This window comes from Salminus brasiliensis, chromosome 1, assembly GCF_030463535.1.
Source record: "Salminus brasiliensis chromosome 1, fSalBra1.hap2, whole genome shotgun sequence".
NCBI classification, from domain to species: Eukaryota; Metazoa; Chordata; class Actinopteri; order Characiformes; family Bryconidae; genus Salminus; species Salminus brasiliensis.
This window is the reverse complement of record NC_132878.1, coordinates 34,092,775-34,120,052: the sequence shown is the minus strand read 5'-3', so window position 1 is coordinate 34,120,052 and position 27,278 is coordinate 34,092,775. Positions and strand designations below refer to the sequence as shown.

Here is a 27,278-nt window from a genome sequence, read left to right as displayed (position 1 = left end):
GGCTGGACTGTCCTCAGTATGTTGGAATGGAATATGCGGAAAATACCGTATATCCAAACCATGAGTTGTGGAGCAAGGACCATGCCATTCTGTGCCATGCCACAGAGGTAGGTGCGGCGGAGCTTGCAGACGGAAGAAGCCATGAGCGGTATGTGTCTAATGCGTGTGGCTTTGCACTGGCCTCCATTCACAGGGAAATTCACCACATTCCTCTAGGATTCATCCAAACTGTCCAGCTTTCCTGAACTGTGGCATGCAGAGAGAAGATATGAGAATTTAATTAAATTGATGCTAGTGGATGTTAACCATTTCAGGAATGTGGTCACATGGCTGAGATTGGATTGAGGTGTGTTTTTATTTATTTATTTATTTTTAATCTATTTTTTAAAATGATGTAACATTTGAGTATCCAAGAATTATGTCTGTGATGTAACAGAAGCATCTAGTAAATTCTAGTAAAGTCGCATATTAGTTAATGTAGTGAGTTTCAGTGAGTGAGTTTCATTTAGATCATACAACGATTTGTTGATGCTGTGTTCCAGAGCTGCTAGTCTTGATGTAGCATTATGTATTACAACTGTATGTCTTGTCATTTTTAGTTTTGTAATGCTTTATGCTTAGTGGAGTCACACACAGCCACAGGGCAGCTTCACTTCTTAGACCTGGAAGTGCTTTGGCAGGGGTCGTATCCATGACTTTGCGGCCAACAAATACACTTTGCTCTCTCAGTCATGCAGTGAAGGAATCTGGTCGTTAGGCAGATGGAAAGAGACGTTCAGACTGGCTGACCCACAGACTGGTGACAGGATCAGAGAGAGAGAGAGAGAGAGAGAGAGAGAGAGAGAGCGAGGGACAGGCTGTCAGAAAATATCCCAGAAACAGCTGTTTTGAAAGCTTTATTTGGACCCCACCCACCAAAATAGTCCTCCCCAAGAGCTCATTGGCTGGCACATGCATGTCCCACCATACCACAGTTCTTCAATTGGCTGGTGCACCGTTTCACGCTGCCACGATTGGCCTTTGCTATGTCCTCCACTGCCCTGATTGGCACCTAGACCATTCCCCGTGGACCTAATTGGCTTCTATGTCATTTCCTACTGTCCTCGATGGCTTCTTGACTTTTATTGGCATCTGGACCATTCCCTGTGGTCTTAATTAGCTTTTAGACAGTTCCCCACAGCCTTCATGTGTTTCCAGAGTGTGCCCCCTGTTCTTATTGGCTTCTAGATTGTTCTGCATGGTCCACAGTGGCTTTCTAGGCTGTATACTACTGCTCATATTGGCTTCTAGAATCTTCCCCACTGCCCTCATTGGCTTCTATACAATTTCTCATGGACCTAATTGGCCTCTAGGCCATTTCCCACTGCCCTCATTGGCTTCTGGACTATTCCTCACTGCCCTCATTAGGGACTGTAGGCAGCAATGGTGACTGGGCAGCTAGGGAAGCCAGAAATAAATAAAACTTGAGCTGCGCATGTGTGAATCGCACTCGAGGTTTCCTGCTACCATGGCCTGCTATTCTGCTGCTGCAGAGACGTAAGATTGCTGTAGTTTGTTAATTTAAGTTTTTGTAAATAATGATTTAGTGAGTATTTTTTTTTTTTTTTTTGAAGATATGCTGTCAGGTGAAGAAACACTCCGCTGTCTGCTACTATCTGCCTTTGTCGACTTCTAAGCTGTTCATCACTGCCGTTGTTGACTAGGCTGGGTTTCTAGGTTTCCCAAAGCTTTTAGTGTTTTTTTTTTTTACTAAGGATGTCCTGATCTGATCCAGTGACTCTGAATCGGCAGCTGATCCAGGCATTTTTATGCCGGGTAGCGGCTTTTAAAGTTCCGATCCACTTCCGATCCTTAGGTTTGCTGTAGCAGGGTGCCATGTGGCGTTCTTTGATAGACATGATCCATAGCTGCTGCAGGCGAACGTCTCATTTTTTTTGGAAAGCTACCCCAGAGAGAGTTAATCTGGGACCTTATTCCAGTGAGGAAAACTAAACAGAGCTCTATTTGAACTGAGAAGTGTGCCGATCTTAACAGTTAGCAGCCAACGCAAAAGCTCAAGTTAGCTTCTTAGATAAACTGTGCATTCCACCCTAAATAGTGTGGCAGTACCGTAGAGTCCATTACAGAACCAAGGAGGAGGCTAATGCAAATGCACATGCAACTAAGTGATCTGACTGTATAGTTGTAAAGGAACTGGGAGCTGAATGGTCAGGTGGGTCAAGTCGGAGTCCTCCGTGGCGTCTAGACTGTTCCCCTCCCCACTGCACTCCATGGTGTTTAGATGGTTCCATACTGCCCTCGTTGGCTTCTAAACCGCTGGTCGCTGCCATTGTTGCTTTTAGGCTGTTTTAGTTTGTTCCACATTGTAATCTGTTCATGCGACCTTTCTCCCTGTTTGCCGATACATGACCTGAAATTGGTTTCTGACAGCTGTGTGAATTCTAATCATTTAGATGTGTTTCTATCAGATAACAGGAAGTGGATAATTTTGGCTTTTCCTTGTTTCCTGTTTCCATGTGATAGTGGGTCAGAGTGAAAGTGCTGTATGTTCTGTTTTGTGTGTGTGTGTTTAGAGGTAGGAGGTGGGACGACTCCTCAATCCGTTTGGTGTCCTTCCTGATTAGAGCTTAGGAGACAGTACTAAAGAAGGATATGTTGAGTGTGAGTGTGCGAGTGGAATGCCAGAGAAACGTCCTACTTGTTACTGATGGCTGCAGGCCTTTTTTCCCCAGTGTTTGGGGGATGCACATGCTAAGACTTGAATATAACTATCATATTTCAAAAGGCACAAGCAATATCATACTTTTTCTTTTCTGCTCCACTTAAATTTAGTCTTGAGTTTCGTTTTTATTTGTACAGCACTATCCAGGAAACAATGGATCTGACAAATCCTTGTGTGTGTGTTAATTCTCTGTGTATGATCTTCCACAAAGTAAACTTTTCTGGGCGTTCGTCAGAGCCAGCATTTGCTGATTTGTCATCCTCAGATGCTGACTGTTCCTGAGTGTTGAATAAGTTCTGAGTTCCTCTGATTAATCAGAGGCCCTAACCTGGGCTGACACAGCATACAGTCACTTCATGACAGAATTTGATAGTCTATAACAACATTTCACTCCTATTTTTATCAACAGAAAGATTTGAGCCATGTGTTGCAAATGACACACATTAGCATCCTGGCAGCCTGTGTGAAGGCCAAATGTGGTGAATTGAGAAGCTTTCTTTAATTCATGTTCAGGAGTGTGCCTAACTTCACTGGAGCAATGATTGGGACTGGAGCTGTTTCATCTGCAGGATTTTTGCTGATCGTAAATCAGTGTGTGGAACCTTAAAGGAGTGGTTCACTTACAGATACCCTTTACCCCACACTTTTTATGATCTACACAAACGAGATTGGGGGCATGTCCAAATGCTGATATTTGTGAGGAAATGCATGCTTTAAATATGCATTTTATATTTTATTACTATTTTTTTATATGTAATATCACGTTAGACATGTCAAGCTATAATCTAATGTGAGCCAATTACGTTTAAGTGTTTTTATTATTTTTATAATTGATCTGAACAGTATGTCTTGACTTTAAAGAGAAGAAAGGTGAGAATCTCCCAATAATACTAATGAAATAGAGTCTTGCTGCAGTGCTGGCCGTTGGCATCGCTTTGTTTCGCGCATATGTTCGGAGTTCACTTTGTGTTGGGTTTCAGTATGGAAGGAGGTGGAAGAACGCAGCGCATTGTGAAACACTCCAGCACGTTGTTGCACTCTGTTCTAATTGTGTATGGAGTATTTCTGCTTGTCTGGCTGCTTTGGCGATGGAGCAGAACCCGTCGTCTGATAGAGTAAAACCTCCTTTATGAGTGCCCTGGCAGCCATGTTGGGAGAGTGCCCTCGTGCTGTTAAACTTCATTTTTCTGTCCGTAATTCCACTAACATGGACCAGATGCATCCTGTTGACTGCGCATTCGGATTTATTTATTTAGCAGCAATGCTGCTTAGTGCAGGTCTCCAGGAGGGGTGTGTAAAGGAAAATACAAGGCACTCTGTGTACTTTTTAATAGTTACTGTGTTGTGCATTGTCATATTAACGTGTTCCTGGTTCGCTCGGGCCAGCTGTTTTGTGGAAACTTTAATTAAAGTAGGTTGTGTGTGTCTGTGTTTGTGAGATAATCTAATTCTGTCTTTTTACACACACTCAACAAAGAATGCTGTTCACTGTACAAATACCTGTGAACTCTAGCATGGCCGTGGACGTCTAAATGTCTTGGTGCTTTGGGTAATTTAGATATAGACCTATTATGGAGAATATGGTTTCATGCAGGTATGAGTTGCAGGAAACCCATAGACAAGCAGATACAGCAGACTACAGCTGGCAGTGAGAATGAGGGTCGCTTTTAATCCTGATAATTGTACAGGACACAGGATATAACATTTATGTACACCAAACTGAAACATGGAGAGAATGTGCAAGAAGAAAAGGAGATGGAGAGGATTCCTGGGAATGCTTTGCTCAATGTCCATGCCAGCCATGCAAGATATTCACTATTTTACCTCTAGTCATAAAGCAAAACACATTAAATTACATTGTAAATCCTTTTTTTGTATGCCAACAAAACCAATACGGTTATGTTACAATGAGTGTTCTGTCCTGGACTGCCTTTTGAGTGCAGCACAACAAAGGGCAGGCAATCAGAACAGCTCAATTGCATATTTCAGTTGCAGCCTTAAAGACACAGTAACAGAAATCGCTTGTTTTAATTCTGAAAGATAAGAAGAGGTTGGTAAATGGCCATGTAAAATGTTTGAAGGCTTTTCGGTACATAAACCCACATAAATGCTATAGGTGGAAAAAGAGGAAACCTCCCTAGCTTATCTTTCTCCAGAGTATAAAAAAATAATAATATTGCTTGTTTGTTTATTTAAGTCCATTATTGTTGATTTTGAACTCTTAGCACATTGAAATATCAGCAGATAATCAGTAGATCATTTGATAACTAATAGAATTGATGGTAACAGCCCTGCACACAGTACAAATGAACCAGAGTGACCCCTGTCTGTCCTGAACTTTAGAAATCCCCTTTTAATCCCTTATGTGCAAACTTGATTCATCCAGGAGTCAATGAGAAGAGCAGTTCTGGGTCAGACAAATCCACCATTGCTCCCGTCGCAACGATTTAAATCACATTTGCCATAAAAGAGCATTTACAGGTTTTAAGTGCTTAAGTAAGGATTGTCAGGAGCTTGTTTTACACTATGCGTTGCGCCTCTTTCTTATGCGGAAGCTCTGAAGTCCAGCCAGCACACTCCTCAGCTTGCAACCACAGCTTCATTTGTGGTTAGAAGCGTTTTTGGCAACGCTCAAAGCCCCAATCACGCAGCCTCTCATCTCTCATGACGCACTGCTCCGGTCGGTTCATCTTGGCCCCCTGTATGGATGAGGGAACAGATTCAGTAGGCACCTGTCATGGACAACTGAATCTCCCTTGTTGAATAATAATAATTATAGTACTAATTGATATATATTTATCTCATGAACCAGAGGACACTCCACAACAGTGGAACAATAAACACGTACAAACAGTTCCCCGGCAGACAGGGGGATACAATTCCAGACCAGGGCACAAAGAGTCTCTGTGAATGGGAGGGAAAATTCCTCACCCAGCCCAAGGGCCTCTGGAGTGGTGTGTGCACATCCAGTCCAACAACCGGAATAAGAAATGTTCCAGCTGCAATGCAGAGTCACTCTGGTGGCAGGCCATAAAAACATCCATGCCAGGGTTGCTCTGCTTCCTCACAGCCGGCCGTTGAAACACCCACTAGGTGAAGAGTAACGCAGGCAATCTTTTCTGCAGTCTTACACCATAGACATGTAGAAATACATACATACTGTTAATATGTATAGAGCTCAAGCTGCAAAAACACCTGGAAACACGAACGTTCTCTGACACATCCACAAGAGACCAAAATTTGAGATGATGTAAGCGGTGTGTTGTCTGTTAGTGTAAATCCAGGGCAAGAGATGTAAAAATCTTTAGAGATGATGGGGATAAAGGAAAATTTGGGATACAAAAATGAATTATGACATTTTTCCAAATATATAGCTGCAAATATTTTGTAAGTGAACCTCAAATAAATAAATAAAAAAAAAAGGATATGGTCCCTTCAAAGCTTGAAAAGCTTAGCTTAGCTCAGTATTTTTTGACTGTTTTCCTGAGGTAAACATTTTTACGGCTCAACAGCGAGACCACAAGCAAATGTTCAGTGCATTTGAATGGAACGTTTCTTTCAAAACATCAGTTGAGTCTGATATGCACTCTCTCTCTCTCTCTCTCTCTCTCTCTCTCTCTCTCTCCCTCTTATTTTTCTTGGGTTGCTGTCACGGGTACCACTGCCAGAGATTCCAACCAGTCAGAAAACCTGATGAGCCGGCTTCAGGCCGCGCATTCTCGTTCTAGCGCAAAATCATTTTCAGTCAGTCAGCACAATCAGGCCCTATCCTGTGCTGCCTGTTGAAATTGAAGCCGTCGGGCAGGAGATCAGATTTTCAATAAGCAGATGGTAAATACGCCACGGGAAAGCCAATGCACTCGCACGCTCACTCACTCGCTTACTGCAGACCCTTTCTCACTCTGAGTGTATTGTTCCTTTTCCATTCAGTTTAGCTTAGGAATATGAAGGCTGTGTTAATTAAAACGCTGTATAGGCAGTGGCATTTGTTTCTAAGGGGTTTTATTTGTGCTTGAATAGGAATCCAAGAATGCCAAGTTGTTCAGCTTCAGGTTAGTGTTCTTAATGAAAATGAGAAATGTGTCTGACCTGTGTGAACAGAGGAGGGGAGAAAGGAGATGAAACCGATGACTTTGGGCGAGAGCTGCTTTGCTTGCTTGTGCACCCATTGGTAGGGGTGTGTGTTTGTGTGTATGCTTGTGTGCGTGAAGGCAGGAAATCAGAAATTCTTTAGTGCCGCAGGCTGCAGCTGGCTGCTTATTGGAAGCAGGCAGGGGCAACAGGCACTCGCATGGCATTCTGGGATAGCAGGGTGGCCCCTCACAAAGGATTCCGGGATAGCAGGGAGGTCCTTTCCAGGGCATTCCAGGACAGCTTGAGCCTCTCCTGTTGAGATTGCAACACACACACAGATGACCGTCACGTAGAAGCGGTGTTTCAGCGCTGATGTTTTGTGTGAAGCAGGGAGCTCAATAAATAAGCACACTCTAGAGGCTGACTTCTGTTACCCATTCCTGTGTGCTTCTCAGTCAGATTATTGAACAATATGATGCACACGCTTTGTCCTCAGATTGCTTTAGGAAGAGCAATGTGACTTTGACCGTAACCGTTTCCTTTGACCGTGAAGAAGAAGTGGCTACTCTCATAGACAGACACATGGTTCTGCTGTAATATGGTGAAAGCCCTCATTGTACTTTCAGCAAAATGATGCTTGCGAGAGTTGTGTGAAGCATTGCCCACCTTCGCAAGCTTCCTGCAGGTGCTGCTATGATGTTTTATGGGAATTTTTTAGGACTGTTAGAAGAGGTTTGCACGCTGTAAAGTACCACCTCTTTCGCTCTAACCAATCACAGGCTGTTGTGTGCCGTGTTTGTTGTTCAGTGTAGTACTGGGCAGTGTTGATCAACTTTAGTCCTACAGTAGACGGGTGGGCAATATGAAGATTCTTTTTCCATCATCATCCACACCACCACCACACTTTTCAGAGCATTGGGTAGAGGATGTCAGTGCTTAAAGAACACTGATGGGGCCCACCCAATCACTGTATTTTCAGAAAGCATCACTGTATCAGATGATATGTGAACATTATGTATATTTGAATTAGTGGTGAAAATGGACCCTTGCAGACCCTGAGCTCAGAATTCAGTGAGCAGTTTTTACAAACCTGACCAGGCTTGTGTTGTTAAAACACCAACAGGCCTCTCGCTCTCATTCGTCAGTCAGTCATTCATGGACCTTTTTGGTTCTGTGTTCAAGTGAAACGGAGTATAGAAAGTGATTGAGTTTGTATGAGCTCTTCTGATGCTGTAAATTAGTATTGCTATTACCATTTCAGTACCTGAAAGCTCTTCATGCATATGCGTATGACTGCAGTGTGCGCTGCCTGTGCTTAAAAGAACTGTACTTGCAGGTCCAACAGATGTGCTCTTCTTGGGAGTTTCCCAGGAGCAAACTTTGCTGTGCTTGGCGTCGATATTGCACTTTTGCATAGTTTGACCGCGGTATGCCTTTTACACACAGATAGATCCCAATTTGTAGCTTTTTATCCTCGGTATGAAACTATGGCGTCCAGATGACACCTTTTGCAATCTCCTCCCTTTGTCATTGCCTGTGGTGGAGGGCGCAAAAAACTGACAAGTTGAGATTGGGTAAATAAATTTACCAATCCACCATAACATTAAAACCAGGTGAAGTAAATAACTCCTGTCAAGATCATTTCAGTGGCACCTGTCAGGGCCTGAGCAAGAGGGCAATCTTTTTTTTTTTTATCTATTATGTTGATGTGTTGTGATGTCTAGACGACTGGGTCAGAGCATCTCCAAAACATCAGGCAGGTCTTGTGGGGTGTTCCCTGTATGCACTGGCAGTACCTACCAAAAGTAGTCCAAGGAAGGACAACTGGTGAACTGGCGAGACAGTCATGGTTAACCGAGTCTCAGTGATGCACATGGGAAGGGAAAGTCCTTGGCTGTGTCTTATGGAGACCCAGCCTTGATGGATCGGCTGTGTTTTGGTGGCACAAGGGGAATATTATGCAGGTAGTTTTAATATTGTGGCTGATCAGAAGTAAATAACGTTGTTGATTTGGTAAGAACGGCACATGTCAAGGGCTGGGAGACATGCCGTCTATTGTTGGCATAACAACAGTGTAGTAAATACTTTTTTATACATACCAAAAATTGCACTGAATCTTGTGCTTGGGCTCAAATCATTTCTAACTTCAAATACAAAGTGTGTGTGTGTATGTGTGTGTATGTGTGTGTATGTGTGTGTATGTGTGTGTGTGTGTGTGTGTTCGTATTACCAACTTTTGTAATTGACTTGCATGAGACGAATGTCTTCACTTCAGAAGAGGCATACTAGCGCAGCTAATCAGGTTGTCACCCGTTACATTGAGCCAGGCAGGATGTTCAGCAAGAGGCTTATTTTTGGTGTGGGGGTGTATGTAGGGGGTTGGTAGGTGTTTGCTAAATGGGGCTCCGGGTTTCCATCGATCTCAACTAGATGTGCTGGCTGTGTAGAGACATCTGATCCTGCAGATCCTGTTCCACCTTCGTGCCATTGCAACAGTGGGACAACCCCTTGACCATGACTAGGGCCTAGTACCATAGTTCATAGTGCAGCTGATTATTTGAAGTTGGCTGTTGTTTGATTTAATTGAATAATTATGCCCGTTATGCCTTCTTGACGTGTCAAGTTTCAGCACTCACAGTTTTTAGGGACCAAAACTTTACAGAAACATAAATGAAAGCCTTACAGTTGGGGTTTCACGTTTCAGTAGCTTTCTAAAGGTGGATGGAAAAGGTTAATTTGTGTAAATGTTGGCATCCAAGACATTCAGCTCAAAGTTTTAATCAGGTGTTGATGTGGGACATGTTTATTTCTGTACTGTTGTAACCACTGTGAGACTAGAATGGACTGTAATTGTTGTAGATGCAAAAACATCACCTCTGTTCAAGCCAAATGGTAAAAGGAGGAGCCAGTAACTTGGTGCATTTGTTATTAAATGATTGCTGTGAAAAGTGCTAATATGACAAACCTGAGACGCCATCTTGGATCCACCATCTAAGCCACTTTTGTAGCTGTATATTCACTTCACTGCAGTTGTCTTTTCAAGCTTGACAAAGTCCCCCAGCTGATAGACACTTCACATGTTAATGGAGCACCTGCTTATCTTTTCAACCAGCATCCACTCCAAAACAAATACTTATTCCTAAGGAGATCATGATGTGTGCTTTTAAGTCCCTGCCTTCATGGACTTGGTTATCCACTTAGGGTAATGTTTATAAGTCATTGCGGAAAAAGTCCTCTCACAAGCAGTATCGTCTAACAGTTCATTCAGTAAAGGTAAACATTTCTTCTTTTTCTCTGTTCTTCCTTCTTCCATTTCACATTGTTCAGGTTTTCTTGCCTCCCGCCACTCTCCCTCTTGGCCCGGTGTTTTTACGAGCGTTATTTACGGTCAGTTGGTTATGACAGTACACATAGTACACATGCTTGTGGTTCAGATAAGGATGCTCTTGCTCGCGCTCTCTCTCTCTCTCTCTTTCTCACTCTCTCGCTCTCTCTCTCGCTCACTTGCTGTGTGTTATCTAAGATCTCTGGCTGATTGTGCTGGCTGCATTCAGCTCTGGCTGCTGGTGCGTTGACTGACTGCGGGAGTTGTCAGGGGACCTTTTTCTTTGACGTGAAACAGCATGCCACAACCTCCCGTAGTCGCAGGAGCAGCCCTGGTGAACGGCATGGTCAGCTGATGGAAGCAGGCCAGCCACTGCTATGCAGAATCTGCTATGAACCATCGCTAAAGCCTTTGTAATGTTTCTCTCGTTGTTGATCTCTGTTTGCATTTTTAGTTTTGTTCTGTCAAACAAGGAAAAACCAGCAAGCTGCAGCAAGAACAGTAAACTTACAGAAAACACACTCACTTGAGTTGCCAGCTTCTTATTAGAATGGTCCCTTCCACCGTAAGTACTGGCGGTGGTTTCAGGCAGGTTTTGAGTTGTGATTGTTTGGTTACAGTGGTCTCAACCAGAACCTGAAATCTGTTGCTGGAGCTGTGTGCACAAGTGAGCAAGAGAAGTTTGCTAATCGACTACGTGATTCAAGTCTTTATTTCTCAAGCTCTAAATCTCTCCCCTCCACTTTTCGCCTGCAAAGCTTTCAAAACAGTATTTAATTGGATTTAACCAGATTTCAGCTCAGCTTCAATATCTCACTATCCTGCCCACTGTGATTGGTTGTATTTGATTAGTCACCCCCCCCTCTTTTATTTTTAAATCTATAATAATCTTGGAAGATCATGAGTGAGACTGTGAGACGGAGTATTTCTGCTGGTCATTGTTGCGTTACAGATGTATCACATAAATAAGCTTTTTTCTTATCAGCACAAAGTCTGGTTGAAAGGCTCAATATTGGTGGTAAAATAACACGCATTGCATATTCAGATTAGCATAATTGTACATGTTTGGTGTCTGATGTTTGCTTCTTTAGTTCTCTGCTGGAGCGCTGAAGATAATCCCAGCATGTAGTTAGGGTTTGATACTGAAGTCGTTACTATTAAGGATCTCAAATTACGGCAGTACTACAAAGCACCGATTCACATCAGTTTAGTCGATGCCACATTTTGGTTAAAGCATAGCCCGCAGTCCGGGCAGCTGTTAAAAAAAAACAAAAGCGACCTTGGATGTGGTTACATATTTTCAAACTTGATGCACTTCACACTTTGCAATACTTGTAACATAAAACGCTGGTCATGGCAACATTTCTGACCTGAGCAAACACCTGGTTATACCCAAGATAGATCTGATAGATGCTGAAAAGGTGTACCATATTTGATGGCCTGGAACCTAAGTCCCCCTCTACAGCAGTCGCTAACATTAGAAGCATACCTGCCGTCATTGCTGATGAAGCATGCAGGCGAACCGAGGGGTAGCTGCCAAAGTTTAGCCGTAATAGTGTGGAGGACCGTTTTACTGCTGCTGTAGTCTTTTACAATGTTTGTTCCTAGTTTATTCAAGGCCATTTGTAGATTGGATTCCAATGCAAGACAAGAAACCGGGTTCTCCTCACGTCAGATGTGCTGCGTTTGTTTGAAACCAGGGTCCATGGTTGCAGGATTGCCATTTTGGTTACCTTTTCCCATATAAACTATGTCACCAGTATAGTGAGGGTCAGAACATGGCAGAACTAGCAAACACCACTAACCGCATAAAAGGTTATTGGTCTATTTGTATGACAATGGTAATGCATGGGCACACATCTGAAGTGACATCACGGTGTTGTGTAAAATGTTGTAAATAAATATCAATGTTGAAATGCTGTCCTCTAATGCGGCAAAACAAAGTTATGTAAAAAAATAAAATATATATATATATATATAATATGAATGACCAGGTCTTGCCCCTAAGGGGTTAATGTTTAAACTCTATTCTAGACAGAGCTCTGTGGAAGGAAAGGGCCTCTACTATTGCATGGGCTGGGCAAGGCATGTTTGTAGAGTTGCAGGAAGTGTTGAAATAGCACAGCTTTAAAGGAAAGTGTGGGCAGAAGTAAAAGACATCCTACTGCTTAGATGAAGCAGTGACGGAGCACAGATCCCTTTAGGGTTTAGAAGTCACTTGGTCAGTCCCAAAAAAGTGGGCTGCAGTCCCGTTGGTGTTCACTTGCGAATCTTGATTCTGAGACTTGATTCTCGTTATTTTGTTCTTGGTGCCAGGTTCTAATGTGACTCCGTTGCTGCCTTTTAAGCATCTTCTGGTTTGAGACCCTTGTGAAGCCTCTTAAATATTTGAGGGTCTCTGGACAATAAAAGCTGTGTGTGTTGGAATGGAAAAACTATGTATATTGCTGCCTTTGTAAGGAGGAGTATGTCTCAGAAATTGAGCTGCTGTCCTGAAGGCTTCTTGTACAGGGTTGGGCAAAATGGAAACTCTCCCTTGCTGCGTCTGTAAAATGTGTGATGGGTTCTAGTCCAGAATATGTTACAGTAACCATGCGTTTGCATATTATTAGAGATGAGATGTCCCTTTAGTTTTGGTGTTTGAGAGCATTTGTACCCATTTGCCCTAACCATGCATTTCTTTCCTTTTGTCTTTGTCTCTCCTTCCAACAGAAAATGCTGGGATAGAGCGAGAAAGCGTTTGTCGGAGTGTGTGTGCTGCGATCCAGTCTGTTTCATCCTGGCAGTCCACGAATGGCACAGGGAAACCGGCAGATTGACACTCAGGTTCTGCAGCAGCTGCGCCAGAAGTTTCCGGAAGTGCCAGAGGGCGTGGTCTCTCAGTGTGTTCTACAAGTGAGTGAGGCCGTTTTTCCACAGAGGGTGTTAACCTGAACTGGTAATTGGCTGCACAGTTTGCAGTATAAGTCTTGATAAAAGCGCCATAGCAATACTTAGAGGGACTTGACAAGCTGTGTCTCAGCAGTGGCTGCAACTTAAAGTAGCTAAGTGCACTCACGTGGGTGCAAGTAATCTGGGTAAATAGTGTATATGTATGAGACTAGAGTGAACTATATTTACTTGTGGCTATGTGGGCATATGTGTGTAACCACAGGTGACCTACAACATTGGCACCTATCAGGGTAAATATATATATATATATATATATATATATATATATATATATATATATATATATATATATATATATATATATATATATATGGATTAATAACCATTGATTGATTCTTGCTGAGAATCAATGAGAGTCAATGACCTCTGTTTTTCATTGTGGACACGCACGTCATTTTTAATGGCTTCTGCAGTGTATTTTTGATGCATCATTCTTAAGAACTCTGATTTCATAACTCGTATCTCTCTCTATCCCTCTGTCTCTCTCAGAATAAAAACGACTTGGTAGCGTGTTGCGAGTACCTGACCCAAGTGAGTCCTGGCTTCCTGTACAGCGAGGGCAACCCGAGCGTGACGGACTTGCGCAATCACATGACCCAGCTCAACCTGGGCGTCTCCCAGAACACCCATGGTGCTGTGCAACGAGAGGGAGTGAGGATGAACGGCAGCAGGACTCTCTCCCACAGCCTGAGCGACGGGCCCATCAATGCCCCCCCTCCGCCTTCAGACTTCTACCAGGCCGAGCCGCAGTCCGCACCTCCTCACACTCCCGCTATCAATGCCTTCTGTGTGATGGAACCACCTCGAAAGCCGCAGCCACCACAGAATCTTGGCCTCTATCTTGGGGGCAAAGGCCATGGGCCATCCCCAACGCCACGCTTCAATCCCATCACGGTGACGCTTGCGCCCAACACAGGCCGCAACACCCCCACGTCCCTCCACATCCATGGGGGGCCTCAGGCTGGTCTGAACAGCCCCAACTCGATCTACATTCGCCCATACGTGTCTCAATCGGGTGGCACCCGGCAACCCCAGGGCCGGGGACAATACAGCCCCACCTCACAGCCTACACAACAGATTTACCAGATCACACACCCGGCTGGCTCGCAAAATTGGACGGGCACCCAGCACCAGACCTCGCACGTTTACATGCCTATCAGCTCACCCACCACTCCCCAGCCCCCTTCCATCCTGCAGGCCGCATCCTCCCAGGCCTGCTCCTCATCCTCTTCCTCGTCGTCTTCGTCGTCGTCAGCAGCCGGCCCGCTGTCGTCGTCCTTCAGCCAGTTCAACATCCAAAACATCTCTACGGGGCCGAGGAAGAACCAGATCGAGATTAAGCTTGAGTCCCCTCAGAGAGGGGGCGGGGCTTCTGCCGCCGCCACGGCGACACTGATGTGCTCTGGCTCCAGCTCGCGACCCTCCTGCAGTTCAACGTCTTCGTCCTGTCCATCGCCATCCTCTTCCTCACTGGCTGCCTCTGGAGGCGTGTCCGCCCCGCTCTCCATCGGAGGACCAGGTCTTAGCCGAAGTCAGCCCACCGTGTACATCTCCGCCTCTCCCCCTGCCACTGCTACGACGCCATCGGATGAGGGCGCAACCCTTCCTCCTACCCCTCGCTCACAGCCTAAATTCTACATATCGGCCAACGCAGCTTCGGATGAGGGCGGAACGCGGAACCCGCCCACAGTCTACATATCAGCCAATCCCACGCTTCCGGGTGCGGCCGGTGGGCGTAGCCTAGGCGGCCAAGTCAGCATGGGCCCGGCCTACATCCATCACCACCCACCCAAGTCTCGGGCCTCGATGGGTGCGGCTGGGACGGCCACGTCACCCCGGGTTGTGGTGACGCAGCCCAACACCAAGTACACGTTTAAAATCACCGTCTCGCCCAACAAGCCACCTGCCGTGTCCCCTGGCGTGGTGTCACCTACTTTTGAGCCCACTAACATGCTGAGTCTGCCTGCCGATCACCACTACGCTGAACCAGAACCCCTGCACCTGTCTGACCCACTCCCATCACACCGAGAACGAGCCACGGAGGCCCGCAGACCCAGCATGGGCTCCGATGACGCTGCTTACACACAAGGTGAGTGGGTGAAAAGGTGCCATTGCAAGTGTAGTGTTGGAAGCGCTGTCTGTACTGGGGAGGTAATGTTCAACTCCTTAAATTCTGCTGTCTTTAGTATTTCTTTTGAGGCTGTTTGTGGGAACTTGTTAAAATGTACAGGTTTATGCCAAAGTTTGGACACCCCTGGTTAATCCCGGATCTTTTAAATTGAAAGGAAACAGTCAACAGGAAATCAGTATGGAAGTATGAGTGTACATTACAAGACCTCTACACCCCTAGTGGTGCTGCTTTCTGTAGTGGCTGGTCTTTTAGTTAGTTGCTGCAGGCGTGGGTGCACTGGTTTGTGTGTGTGGTTTCATGCGTTAGAGTTAATAGTTGATAGTTAAAAATATGCTCTTCAAAAAAAAGAGTTCTGCCAAAGAAAGCTGAGATGCCGTTTTTTGCTGGGTTTAAATATGAAATGAGCCACTGTCTGGAATGAATCTATGCATGTAAACTATTCATAAAATGTCAATACTGTGTTTGAGAATCGATACAGTATTGCAAAACATATCTTGGTATTTCAGCCTGTCAATATTTTCTTACACCTCCAATAAATGTGGACTGTGCACTCACTGCATTTCTCAACATGCCGCTTCCCTGAGGCACGTTATTGTTTTCCCCTCTGCTGACTTTCTGGGTCACAGCCACACAGTGGCTCTTTCCCAATACATCTGCACGTTACGTGTTTAGCATTCGTTGAACATAGTCTGCACAAACTGACAGAACCAGTCTGGAGGTGTTGTGGCACGTTTATTTCGGACAGCATTACTTAGTAAATGCAGGTGGAATTAAATTAGAATGAGGTTATTTGATATTCGTTGTCCTTATACGTTGGTTAACGGGCTTTTGGGGACAAATTCACGTGCCTGGGCTGTCCGTTTGACCGCTTTCTCCCATTGTTTACTGTATTGGCTAAAATTGAGTATAATGTTGCGTAAGGAAAGTTTGCCTAATACTTTCCCTGCTGCCTCTGGGCCTGCTCACACACCAGCCTGTGTTACATTAAGAGGGATAGTATAGGTTTTTACACAGTGGTAGTAAAATATGTGTTTGTGCCTGCCAAGAGGGCAGTTTAAACATTTTCAGGACCGTGCGTGGTCCGATTCCTCAATGTGAATTTCCGCACTGTTGACACTGGGGCACATTACGGATAAACTATGTCCACTCCATATTCTCATTAAAACCCTCTCACAATCAAAGCTTTGTTATCTTTGTTAACTCAATACTCTATTAGGAAAGAAATAAAGGCAAAGGTGACTCGGTTTGAGGTGGGTGGGTGTGTGTGTGTAAGATGAAGGCAGTGTTTACCTTATATGGAGTTTTCCCTTGATGACGTGTGACTCATTGACTAGGGGTCTCACATTCTGCTGACGTGTGTGTGTGTGTGTGTGTATCTGTGTGTTTCCGTGTGTCTGTATGTGCCCAGATTGTGTTCCTGCATTTATGAACTGGTGTGTGTTTTGAGGCAGGGGCTCCTTTATCACTCCCTTTATCCACTGTCTGGCATTTTCCCCCCAGGACACACAGGACAGGGTGTGTGTGGTGAGGACTGTTTTCAGTGTGACTCACAACATGACCTGTCCCACTGACACGTGTCCTGGAGGAAGTGGAGTAAAGGACAGTTGGCATTATGGTTTTCTTTTATAGGATCAGTTCAGTTGCCTCCACCAGTTCTGTTTTGTAAATTGAGTCCCATTATGACTCCCCAGCAGCTGAGTGTCTGTCTGTCTGTCTGTCTGTCTGTCTGTCTGTCTGTCTGTCTGTCTGTCTGTCTGTCTGTCTGTCTGTGTCTACACAGATATGTAGGTGGTTGACCTGTTTGATCTGTCTTTGTATCCAGCTGTTGTTCAAATTATCGTGGTCGTGCACAAACGTCTCCAAAAACAGGAACTTTACAGTAATAGAAGTCAGTGTAAACTGATTTAATCCCAAATCAATTTGGAGCATTTCTATTGGTTTATTCAGTATGAAGTCAAAAAGTGAAAATCAGCAATATTTGAAGATTATGATTTTTCTGTAACAGTTACTAAAAAGGAGAAAAATAAAAAGACAGCAAAATACATAAATACAAACACACCTAACCCCCTACAAAGATGTAAAAACTAATGCAACACTTTGGCACTGCTATATTTATGTATTTAATTTATTCAAAGTATTTAAGTAAGTTATATTATATGTGTCAATGGAGAACTAATATTCATGTCAGCAAAGCATCATTTAATGAAAAGTATTGGCATACAAGATTAAAATAAAATTAAAAAAAAAAAAAAAAAAAAATATATATATATATATATATATATATATATATATATATATATATATATATATATATATATATATATATATAATTTACAGCCATTGTAATTGATTATTGGACTGCATAAAGTTTTGATATTGTAAAAACAAATATTTGAAAAAATGTTCAAATCGCCAGACAAATCAAATCAAACCTGCAGACAGATATGTAGACCAACAAATTGGTACAAGAAACAGACACCCAGATAGTCAGAGACACTAAGGGAAGTAGACAGACCATTGATCCAAGAGGTCAAATTTAGATGCTACTAGGAGTGGGAAGTATACCAGGAATATGTTTAAAACCAGGATGACCTTAGTGTTGATTTCTGATATTCTGTATTGTAACATTATTATTATTATTATTATATCAAGAAGAATACTGTGATGTGAATTTGGTTTCATATAGTCTAGTCTTATGTGCTTTCAGTAGCAGAAACACTGTACAATATAGAAATATAGTACATGCACATAATTACACTTCCTCCATACTGTAGGCTTTATGAGCCCTCTTCTGGTAAAACCGAGGAACGCCCACGTGTATGTCTGAGCTATGTCTGCATATAGAGTTATTGCACTATATCCAAATATGTGGGCAAGAGTCCCGACAGAAACATTCTTGCATGTGTGCTTTGGCTAGCCAGGGTAATTTAACCCAAGACTAAGTTTACTCTGAATATGGAAGTTTACTCCGTGTCTGGACAGATGACCCCACCCTGCCAGTTCCAGTGCAGAACAGTGAGTTTGTAAATAAAAGAAATGATGGAGATATGGATTCCAGAGATGACGAGTGAAGAGGGGGAGACAGGAAGACAGAAGGAGATGTTTGTGTGCATCTGTGTGATAAAGTGCAAAGAAAAGGGTGGTGGTAAACACTGGAGGGAAGAATGGCATGTGACAGACTGCAGGGAGTCAGTCATATGATGCAGTGTTTGAGAATGCTACTTTAAACCAGTGTTGACCCATATGTTCATGATATTCATTTTCTTTATAGTTGTGATTATGGTCACAAATTGCAGATGAGCGCATCAGAACACTATGAGCGGTTCTTTAAATGCTTCTTTAGGCGATGCCACAGAGGAACCACTTTGGATCCATAGGGAATCATATTTGTAATAGTGATGTGACTCACTCACACTTTTCTTATTGCGAACATGGTTCTTTATGGAACCAAAAGTGGGTCTTCTTGAGTGTCCTCACTCAAAGAACCCTTTGAAGTGTAGTGTTTATATAAAAAAAAAAGTGTAAAATGAATGAAATAAGACAATTGCAAGTTCCGGAACATGAGAAGACTGTTTTTAGAGTGGTCTGACCTCCGTAAACCTGTGTGTGTATTTCAGCATTGCTGGTGCATCAGAAGGCACGTATGGAGCGTTTGTGTCATGAGCTAAAGCTGAAAAAGAAGAACTTGGAGAAGCTTAAAGAGGAAGTAAACGAGATGGAGAATGACCTTACAAGAAGACGACTGCAGAGGTCCAACTCGGTCTCTCAGATTCCATCTGTAAGTGCCTTTAGCACACAAATGCATGCACACACACACACATACCTGCACATCGATCTGCAGGTGATGATTCATCCACATCAGTTTTGGAATGTTAACATAGATGATGGTGATGATATTCAGTATTGACCTTGTGCTTTTCATTTTATGGAAGGTGCTTCAGTTAAAAATAGGTCATTTTTAAGGTTATCAGATTTTAAAGAGAAGTACTGGATCAGTTTTGGCTACTCAGAATTGCAGTGTCAGTATCCATAAGGACGCATGATAGTTTTAGTTTAGGTGTATCGTTTGATTTGTTCCTCCTCTGTGTTTATAGTTTCCCCTGTAAGATGTATGCAGTTTAGTGAGTACACTTTGCGGTGAAGCCATAGCTGTCCATGGTCATATCCATGACCATACAGAACTGGCAGTTAATTCATTGTTCAGCTGTCCAATGATCCTGCATTAGCGGCAGCTTCTTCTGATACAGTACATGCTAGCCTTTACTCTCCTGGGCTTGGTGGGCTTGTCTAATAAGGGAAATTGGACATAGCTAAATAAATAATAATACTTATTATTATTCTGATTCTTTCCAAAATTGAATCAGATTTTGGAGAGGTATGACTTAATAATGTGTTGAATTATTTTGCAATGAATCATAATCAGCCTGAATCATTGTGAGGTGCAAGGTTTTCACCCCTTATGCACTACAGGCGTACTTTCTCTACAAAAAGTGAAAAGTCTTAACATCAGCTTCTCAGTTTCAGTCCATCTTACTGTGCTTTCCTGTGTATGTGCAGCTTGATGAGATGCAGCAGCTGAGGTGTAAGAACAGATTACTGCAGATCGACATCGACTGTTTAACTAAAGAGATCGACCTCCTCCAAGCACGCGGTGAGTCTCACACTCATTCACTCTGGGGCAAACTCTGAGTCTCTATCTCTGCTGCTTGTTGGCAATTCAGGCTTGGCACACACAACGTTATGTGAGATTCTCTCAGTTGCCGAAATGCATTTATGTATTTGTGTATTTTTATCTTTGCTAATTTTTCTTAAAAACGGCAGCTATTTTTTTTTTACAAAAGCAAGTGTAGCCTTCATACTAAATTGGTATGCTTATGAACTGGGCCTGTTTCATCAGCTAAGAAAATCCCAGTCCTAGCCAACACATGCACATAAAACATGAAATCTTTCTCTTGCATATGAAATCTGCTGCTCCCTTTCTCCAACGCATGCACAAACGCATTACATTTTTGTCAGTTGACTGATCCTTATTCTCAAGAACAGCTCATTACACAAGGAAAATATATAAAATATGGATCATTTTTAATATCCTTGATTCAGATTGTATAAACAAGTGTCTACTAACTTGCTACAGAAGGGTAGAAATAGCTCCATTAAAACCCCTCTCCCAAAGCTTTTGAGTGCAACGTTTGCAGGTTCATTGCATGCTCCATGCTCTCATCCCCACACTGGCTGGAATCTGAGACCAGGGCATGTTTTGTCTTCCTGTCAAACCCAGCAAACGTGTCTGGCTCGGCAGTTGGCAGAGCTCCTTCACGCAGATAAATCTTGCAGCGGGTGGGAAAGGTCATGCGGCAGTGGACCACAGTACAAGCAACCTTTGCTTCCCCTTTTTGCCTGCCCATGTGCATGCACACGACAAATGTGCTGCTATTGTAGTGTTAACTGCCAGTTGTTTCCTGAATGACATCCTGCTACTGCTCTCGAGTAAGGGATTTATTATACCTCTGGCACCTCTTTCACACCATGTGCGCACGCAACCGCTCTCAAAGCGCTTAGGCGAGACTAACTCGTTCTCAAACTGCCATTGTTGCCTCTCCCACTGTATGTACTGTATGTCCCACACACCCCCTCCAATAAAAAAGACAAGGTGACTCTCGCGACATAGTCCTATCAGTGACTCAGAAAGCACAGCTGACTGTTCTGTCTGTGTGCACTTAGTCTTCCCATGACTCTCTGGTTCAGGAATAGTCTGCATTTTCACATCCTGTACAGTCATGTGTAGTCATGCATGTGCATGTGTGCTGACTCATGCTTTGGATGTATTGACTTTCAGGCACATGAGGGGGAGGCGTGGTGCAGGTGTTCATTTAATGTCTGTCGCATTTTGATGGGAATGCGCTTGATTCCCATGTAGTAAAGTATACGTCTGATTTTCTGAGTGGAAAATGGATGATCTAAGGGACTGCAAAGGGATTCAGTGGGATATACGATCAGGTGTATATGATCAGGTGGTCACCTCAGTGTGTACATTTTCCTCTGCCCCCCATCTGCAAGCTAAGGTTCCAAAGCCAGGAGCTCTCTGACTAGTTTGACCATGGCCCCCAAAGCTCAGCCAGGGACTGGCATGTGAACTTTATAGCACAAGTAGATCATCTCTGCCGTCTATCATGCAATCAAATATCTACCGTTCAAATAGAATATTTATTGTGTGATGTGAGCTTCCTAACCAATCATGGGTCTTATATTGGAGTTTGGAGGAATTACGGCATTCACATAATCTAGTAAAATTTTGGGGTAAAATGGAACAGACCAATCTTTAACCATGTTGCATTGGAATTGACTACGGCCTTAATTCTCCTTGTTATCATTCAGTTCTGGCCTGTTTGAACATGTCTGTCTAATCTGAGCTTGTGTGGTGTGTTTCAGGACCACACTTTAATCCTAATGCAATCCATAATTTCTACGACAACCTCGGCTTCTTGGGTCCTGTCCCTCCGAAGCCCAAAGGTACCCCAGCAGCAGGTGAGTACTGTCTCACGTGTGCAAGCATCTCTACATTTCTCCTTATTCCTCTCCTCTGTCTCCATCTGTTTCTATGTCCTTTCTCTTCTTCCCCCATAAAACTTTTTTTTTTTTTTAATATCTCCTTTTCTCTGTTCTCCATCGTCTTCTCTTTCCATCCTGCTGTGGTTGGGTCAGGCTCGGATCACTGGGGCTCTCTAGACAGGAGAGGACGCAAAATAAACGTCAGCTCCAAGCTAAAGAGAGACCCTTCTCTCCCTCCTGTTCCACCCTGTCTCCCTGCACCTGTGGGTGGGTAACTTGCACTGTCCTGCTCTTTGGCCTTGGTTTCTTTTATTTAGTCCTCAACAACTACAGGGTTCTTTCTCATGCACTCTCACTCTCTCAATCTCACTCTCACAATTTCTCTCTCTCGGAACATTGTTGCCAAAGCTGAGTAGCTGTCTGTATCTGAACATGTCCAGTAATATTCTCAAGTGTAAGACATAATAATGGTAGTAGTAATATTCAAATTATTATAATAAAATATTATTACTAATTATAGTAATAATAATAATATTATTACGCCAATTATATACAATTTACCATATGTTTAGAAATGATTCTAAATATTGCCATTATTATCTAATTGAACTATGAAATTCAATTTGTAGCATTTGTATGATTTGAGTCGTTGCTGTGTAAGCAAGGTCAGAGATCTGTTACAACTCTTGATCCCTCCTTATCTCTCTCTGCTTCCTCCCTTCCTTTCCTATCTATCTTATCAGCTTTTTACTGAGAGCTTCAAGAGTTTTTGACGGTCACTGATAACAGTGGTGAGATCCGTCTTTATCTCTGTTTGGTTGGTTGTTTTTTCTGATCACATTCAAGATTAAATCTTAATGAAACAGTATATGGTCAGGGGCAAGTAAGGTTGTAGCTTGTCCTCCCTGATCCCACCCAGAAATACTGCTCGCTGATAAAAATATCCCAGGGGAAGCACTAGGATCAGATGTGTAAAAGTACAGTCGAACCATACGTTCACCCTAGCAGACAATCATTCATGTACTATAGCTGGCGGCAGTTTGTAACCTTGAACTGCCTACTATCCAGTCAAAATTCTTGCGCTAGATGATCCTGTGTTGTTGCAGAATTAGATTCAGCCTACACACAGCAGCGACAATGAAGGTGTTTCTGGCGAAAATACATACCAACATTCGGGCTTTGTCTCCTATTTATACAGCATTTTTTTCCCCCGAATGTCAGTGTTAAAGCAGTAATACAGATGAAAAACCCATTAATTATAATGGCATAATAGCGTAAAATGGAGTAAATAAGGGTTGTTGAAAATGTAGGCCCATGGTTGCATTTTAGCAACATTTCCAGAAATAAATACAATTTATGTATGTGTTTTTATTTTATTTCGTTAATATATTTGCATGAAAGAAGGTCAAATATTGACAAAACGGAGCAAGAATGTCAGTGGGAGGCTGGCATGTTTGACATGTTTGGCTTTGAACTGCAGAATTTTTATAATGCTATAACACGTTTCTGAGTGCGGCCTGTCAGGATATGCAGTTTCAGTGCCATTTAGTGAGAAGTGGGCATAAACTACAGTGCTTTCAACAGTTGTTACTATTTATGCAACAGAGGGTCTCTGAGGGTGTGTTTGATTTGTAGTTCCTCTTTTGTGAAAGGGCTGTCAGAGAAAACACTGTGCTTCATTGTTTTGTGTAATTGAAGATTAGATATGATTGATGGCTCAGCTCCGCCCCCCGCCGGCACAAACATACACAGAACATAAGACATGTTTGTACGAGAGTCAGCCACTTTGGTTATGAAAACAAAAGTACTTACACAGTTGCTTTTTCCTCTCTCTCTCTCTCTCTCTCTCTCTCTCTCTCTATACCCCCCCCCCCCCCCCTTCTCCCCCCCCTCCCAGAGCCGAGCAGTAAGAGTATGAAGCCTGTGTCGGAGGTTGAGGATGATGACGGTGTTCAGTGGGATTGTACCGCCTGCACCTTCCTCAACCATCCTGCCCTCAACCGCTGTGAACAGTGTGAATTCCCACGACACTTCTGAGCCCTATATTATGTACACACACAGACACAGACAGACACACACAAACGCTCATTTGTACACACAGCATTCACCAGCTCCACTAGACTTTTGTTTCAAAAATGGACGTGAACGTGGAGTGTGTGTGTGTGTGTGTGTGTGTGCTTGATTTTGCAGTGTTCTCTCTCGTTCTCTCTCTTTCTATCTGGTTGTGTGTTCTTCTGCCCACCAAAGACTGGATGATGTTTACAGGTTTTTCTCCGTTTCAGTCTGTCTAAGCCAAGCTGAGCTCTCTACTGTGTGTGTGTGTGTGTGTGTGTGTGTGTGTGTGTGTGTGTGTGTGTGTGTGTGTGTGTGTGTGTGTGTGTGTGTGTGTGTGTGTGTGTGTGCTGGCTTGCAAGAGTGTGTGAATGTGTTTCACAGTGGAGGTTTCCTCCCACTGGCTCCAAAATGAATCTCAGTGCTGCCTAAAACAGTATTATCAAAAGGGTCTTTGCGCACACACACACACACATAACACACATAACACACTCTCACATGTGCAAGTGTGCCTTACGGATGGGAACTGCCTTCAAGAGCCGCCTCGTCCCCTTACCTGGAGGGAATACCCGACAGACTACTTCCTGGACTTGACTCTTCAGTATTTCCACAGGACCGTGGGAAGAATATGTCGAATCTCTGCCAAATTGGAGTTTTTTTGTTTTTGTTTTTTTTCCTATGTTTCCATGTTCTTATTCCCATTTGACGGAAAACGAACCAGAAACGGAACTTAACTGCATGCCTTAGATGTACAGTTTACAAAGGAGCCGCCTTCTCACTCAGCTTTTTACTGTACATAGTTTTAGAATGAGCTTTTAAGTGCTGTTTGTTTCTCTCTCTCTCTCTCTCTCTCTCTCTGTCTCTCTCTCTGTCTCTCTCTCTCTCTCTTTCTTTAGCTCCCTCTTTCTCTTCAGCTGTCATGTGTATTTCCTGTAATTATAGCTTCATAGACTTCATTTACTTCTATTTGTTTTGTTGTTTTTTTGTTGACGTTTTCTCTTAGACAAACGAGTACGGTTTCCTTCTAAGTTTAGCGAGAAGCTCAGCGCCGGTGGCAAAGTGTTTCGCACAGCATTTTGCACCAGCGCTCCTCCTTCACCAGCGTACGACCTGCAGATGCAGCAAAGGTCAATAAGATGGGGTTTACGGACGAGGCCCGTAACCTCCGTCAGGCCAAAGGTCTCCACAGGGTGTCTGCAGCAAACGAAGTACAGCCCTGCAACGGACAATAAACTGCCATCTTGGCTGACAACTGGAATGTAGGTTTCATATTCGGGGATATTCTGTCTACGCCTTCGCGCCAAGCAAGGAACGCAGAAGCGTGTGCGGGATGAGTTGAAAGCAAAGACTTGTGGGACGTGTAGTTTCCGTGTCCGCGTGCCCTCTCAAAAGCTGTCGAGTACTCCGGGAGGGACGCTGCATGGAGCAGATGTTCAGAAATTGCCAAAGTTCAGGAATTGTGTTCCTGGGTGAAGCCAAATCAATCACCATGTGCCTTCAGTCAGATGCTCTGCAATTGAAACGGACGGTGCCTTATTATTTTTTTCCAGTTTTTTTTTTTTTTTTTTTTTTTTTTTTTTTTTTTTTTTTCGTAGATTTGATTACACAAGTTTCACAAGGCCTTCATGATGTTTTAAATGTTTATTAGCTTATTAATTTTACCTGAATTTTGGAAGAAGATATAATGATAAATAATAATCGAGGAGTTGAGAAGATGTGAAGTGTCATTTTCAGTTTCACGTGCTGCCTCACTTTTCGGCCCTATTAAAGTGTTAGCGAATGAATAGTCTATGCAGTGTTGAGGTCAACATGATCATGATTATACAGCCTAAATTGCTAGTGTCTCTTCAACCCAGTTTACTCCTACTCTTGGATTAAAAAGTCCATCAATTAGTTCTTGTACAGCAGTTTAAAGTTGTACTAGCTGTTGTATGTCCTGGAAAAGATGTTCTTGAGCAAAAAAATGTCATGAACTAGTGATCTAACGTGACAATGGCGAAGCATGCTTGCTTTTTAATCCAAGGTGTGGCCCGATCTGGGTTTGAAATTTGCAGCATTAAAGAGAAAGATCTCTCTCTCTCTCGTACCGTTGGGTCTGGGTGTCTGAAGCACTTATGTTTGAGAAACCCAAAGAAACCGTCACACCCGTTTGCAGCTCTGAGTCAGAGCTACCATTTACGTTCATGAATTTAAAACATGGGGTGGGAGAAAGAGAAGAAAAATGAATTTGGATAACTAAGGTGGTTTTTAATGTTAGTGGGGAAAACTGTCTTTGTAACAGATAAGTTATTTGTAAAAATAAACAAAAAAATGTTCTGAAATGCTTTTGGGTTTGTTGTTGCGTGCTGACTTGATATGCAAAACAAGCAGTAAACTTTTTCCAGTTTATTAATTGACCGATTAGATTACAGATCTTTAAAAGACATACTAAAAAGTTAAGCTAGCGCAAAGTATGCAGCTTCTTCAGACCAGCGCTTTGTAGAACCACCTTCTACTGTAGTAACAGCTTTGAGCCTCTTGTGGCGAGTGTCGGCTCTGTTCACTGTTGGGGAGTGATTTTAAGCCAATTGAACTAGTTTGTTGGATGACACTTCCTTGACAGATTCTTGATTGGACTTGGACTTGACCACTGAAGACTGTATACATTTATGTTGTGTGGCCTTGTGCTTGTGATCCTTGTTCTGCTGAAAGGTGTTTTGAAAGTTTCTCCCAAGCTACCAAGGTTTTTTAGCCTACTGGAGCAGATTGTCATGCAGGATCTTTCAGGTTTAACAAGAAGTCCAGTCCCTACTAAAGACAGACATGCCGAATCCATGCCTACCCAAAGGAAAACGTTGAATGCTTAAATTGTTCTTCATTCTCCATTGTTTTATAAGGTTGCAAGTCTTTGTGTGTTGCGGCTTTCTTACTCTTGAAATTTACTTAGGAAATCAAGTAGCAGATTTGTAACCACTAGAGGCCAGTGTTACACTTTTTGAGAACTTGGGTTTCTGTTTCCTGTAAACGGCAACAGTACTTTATGGAGCCAGTTTCGATGCTTGCATGAAGTGTAGAGCTAAATCAGGGATGAATAAACAGTCTATAGCTGAGTGTTAACTTAAAGTCCCTTCATTTAACAGTCAACAAAATTTAGAATTTTGAAAAAAAAGTCTTGGGTCTTCAATTGGCGCAGACAGCTCTCGAGTACATCTGATCTGTGTCTGATCAGTCGCTCATGCAGTGGTTAAGATTCTAATTTTCCTTCAAATTGTGAGGCTAATGATCTTCATAGAAGGCAAAATAGAAGAATTTTCACTACTGCTCTCACACCGACCCCACTATGTATGGTGTTGAAGGATTTTTATTTATTTATTTTAATAAATGAGGACTTCTTCAGGAAATCCCACAGTTCTATTGGGCTCAGACTTCTGAGTGTACCTTTATCTTTCTACATGCCTGCCAGTGCAGTTTTTGTTTCCTTACTAGGAATCTGC

General features: G+C 43.0%; 1 protein-coding gene across 3 annotated transcripts in view; it reads left to right on the top strand.

Annotated features, from left to right (window-relative positions):
• The window catches only part of tab2 (TGF-beta activated kinase 1 (MAP3K7) binding protein 2), a 44,538-nt gene extending 18,412 nt beyond the window's left edge, over positions 1-26,126 (top strand). For 2 of the 3 annotated variants that reach the window (XM_072678248.1, XM_072678257.1), the window contains exons 2-7: positions 12,834-13,016; positions 13,563-15,162; positions 18,822-18,982; positions 19,762-19,855; positions 21,634-21,729; positions 23,651-26,126. In XM_072678248.1, the coding sequence (XP_072534349.1) occupies positions 12,915-13,016; positions 13,563-15,162; positions 18,822-18,982; positions 19,762-19,855; positions 21,634-21,729; positions 23,651-23,790 (2,193 nt within the window). In that variant the 5' untranslated portion in view covers positions 12,834-12,914 and the 3' untranslated portion in view covers positions 23,791-26,126. Of the gene's footprint in view, positions 1-12,833; positions 13,017-13,562; positions 15,163-18,821; positions 18,983-19,761; positions 19,856-21,633; positions 21,730-21,906; positions 22,021-23,650 lie in introns of all 3 variants that reach the window. The other variant, XM_072678265.1, reaches the window with a different exon arrangement.
• Positions 26,127-27,278: the final 1,152 nt, after the last annotated feature.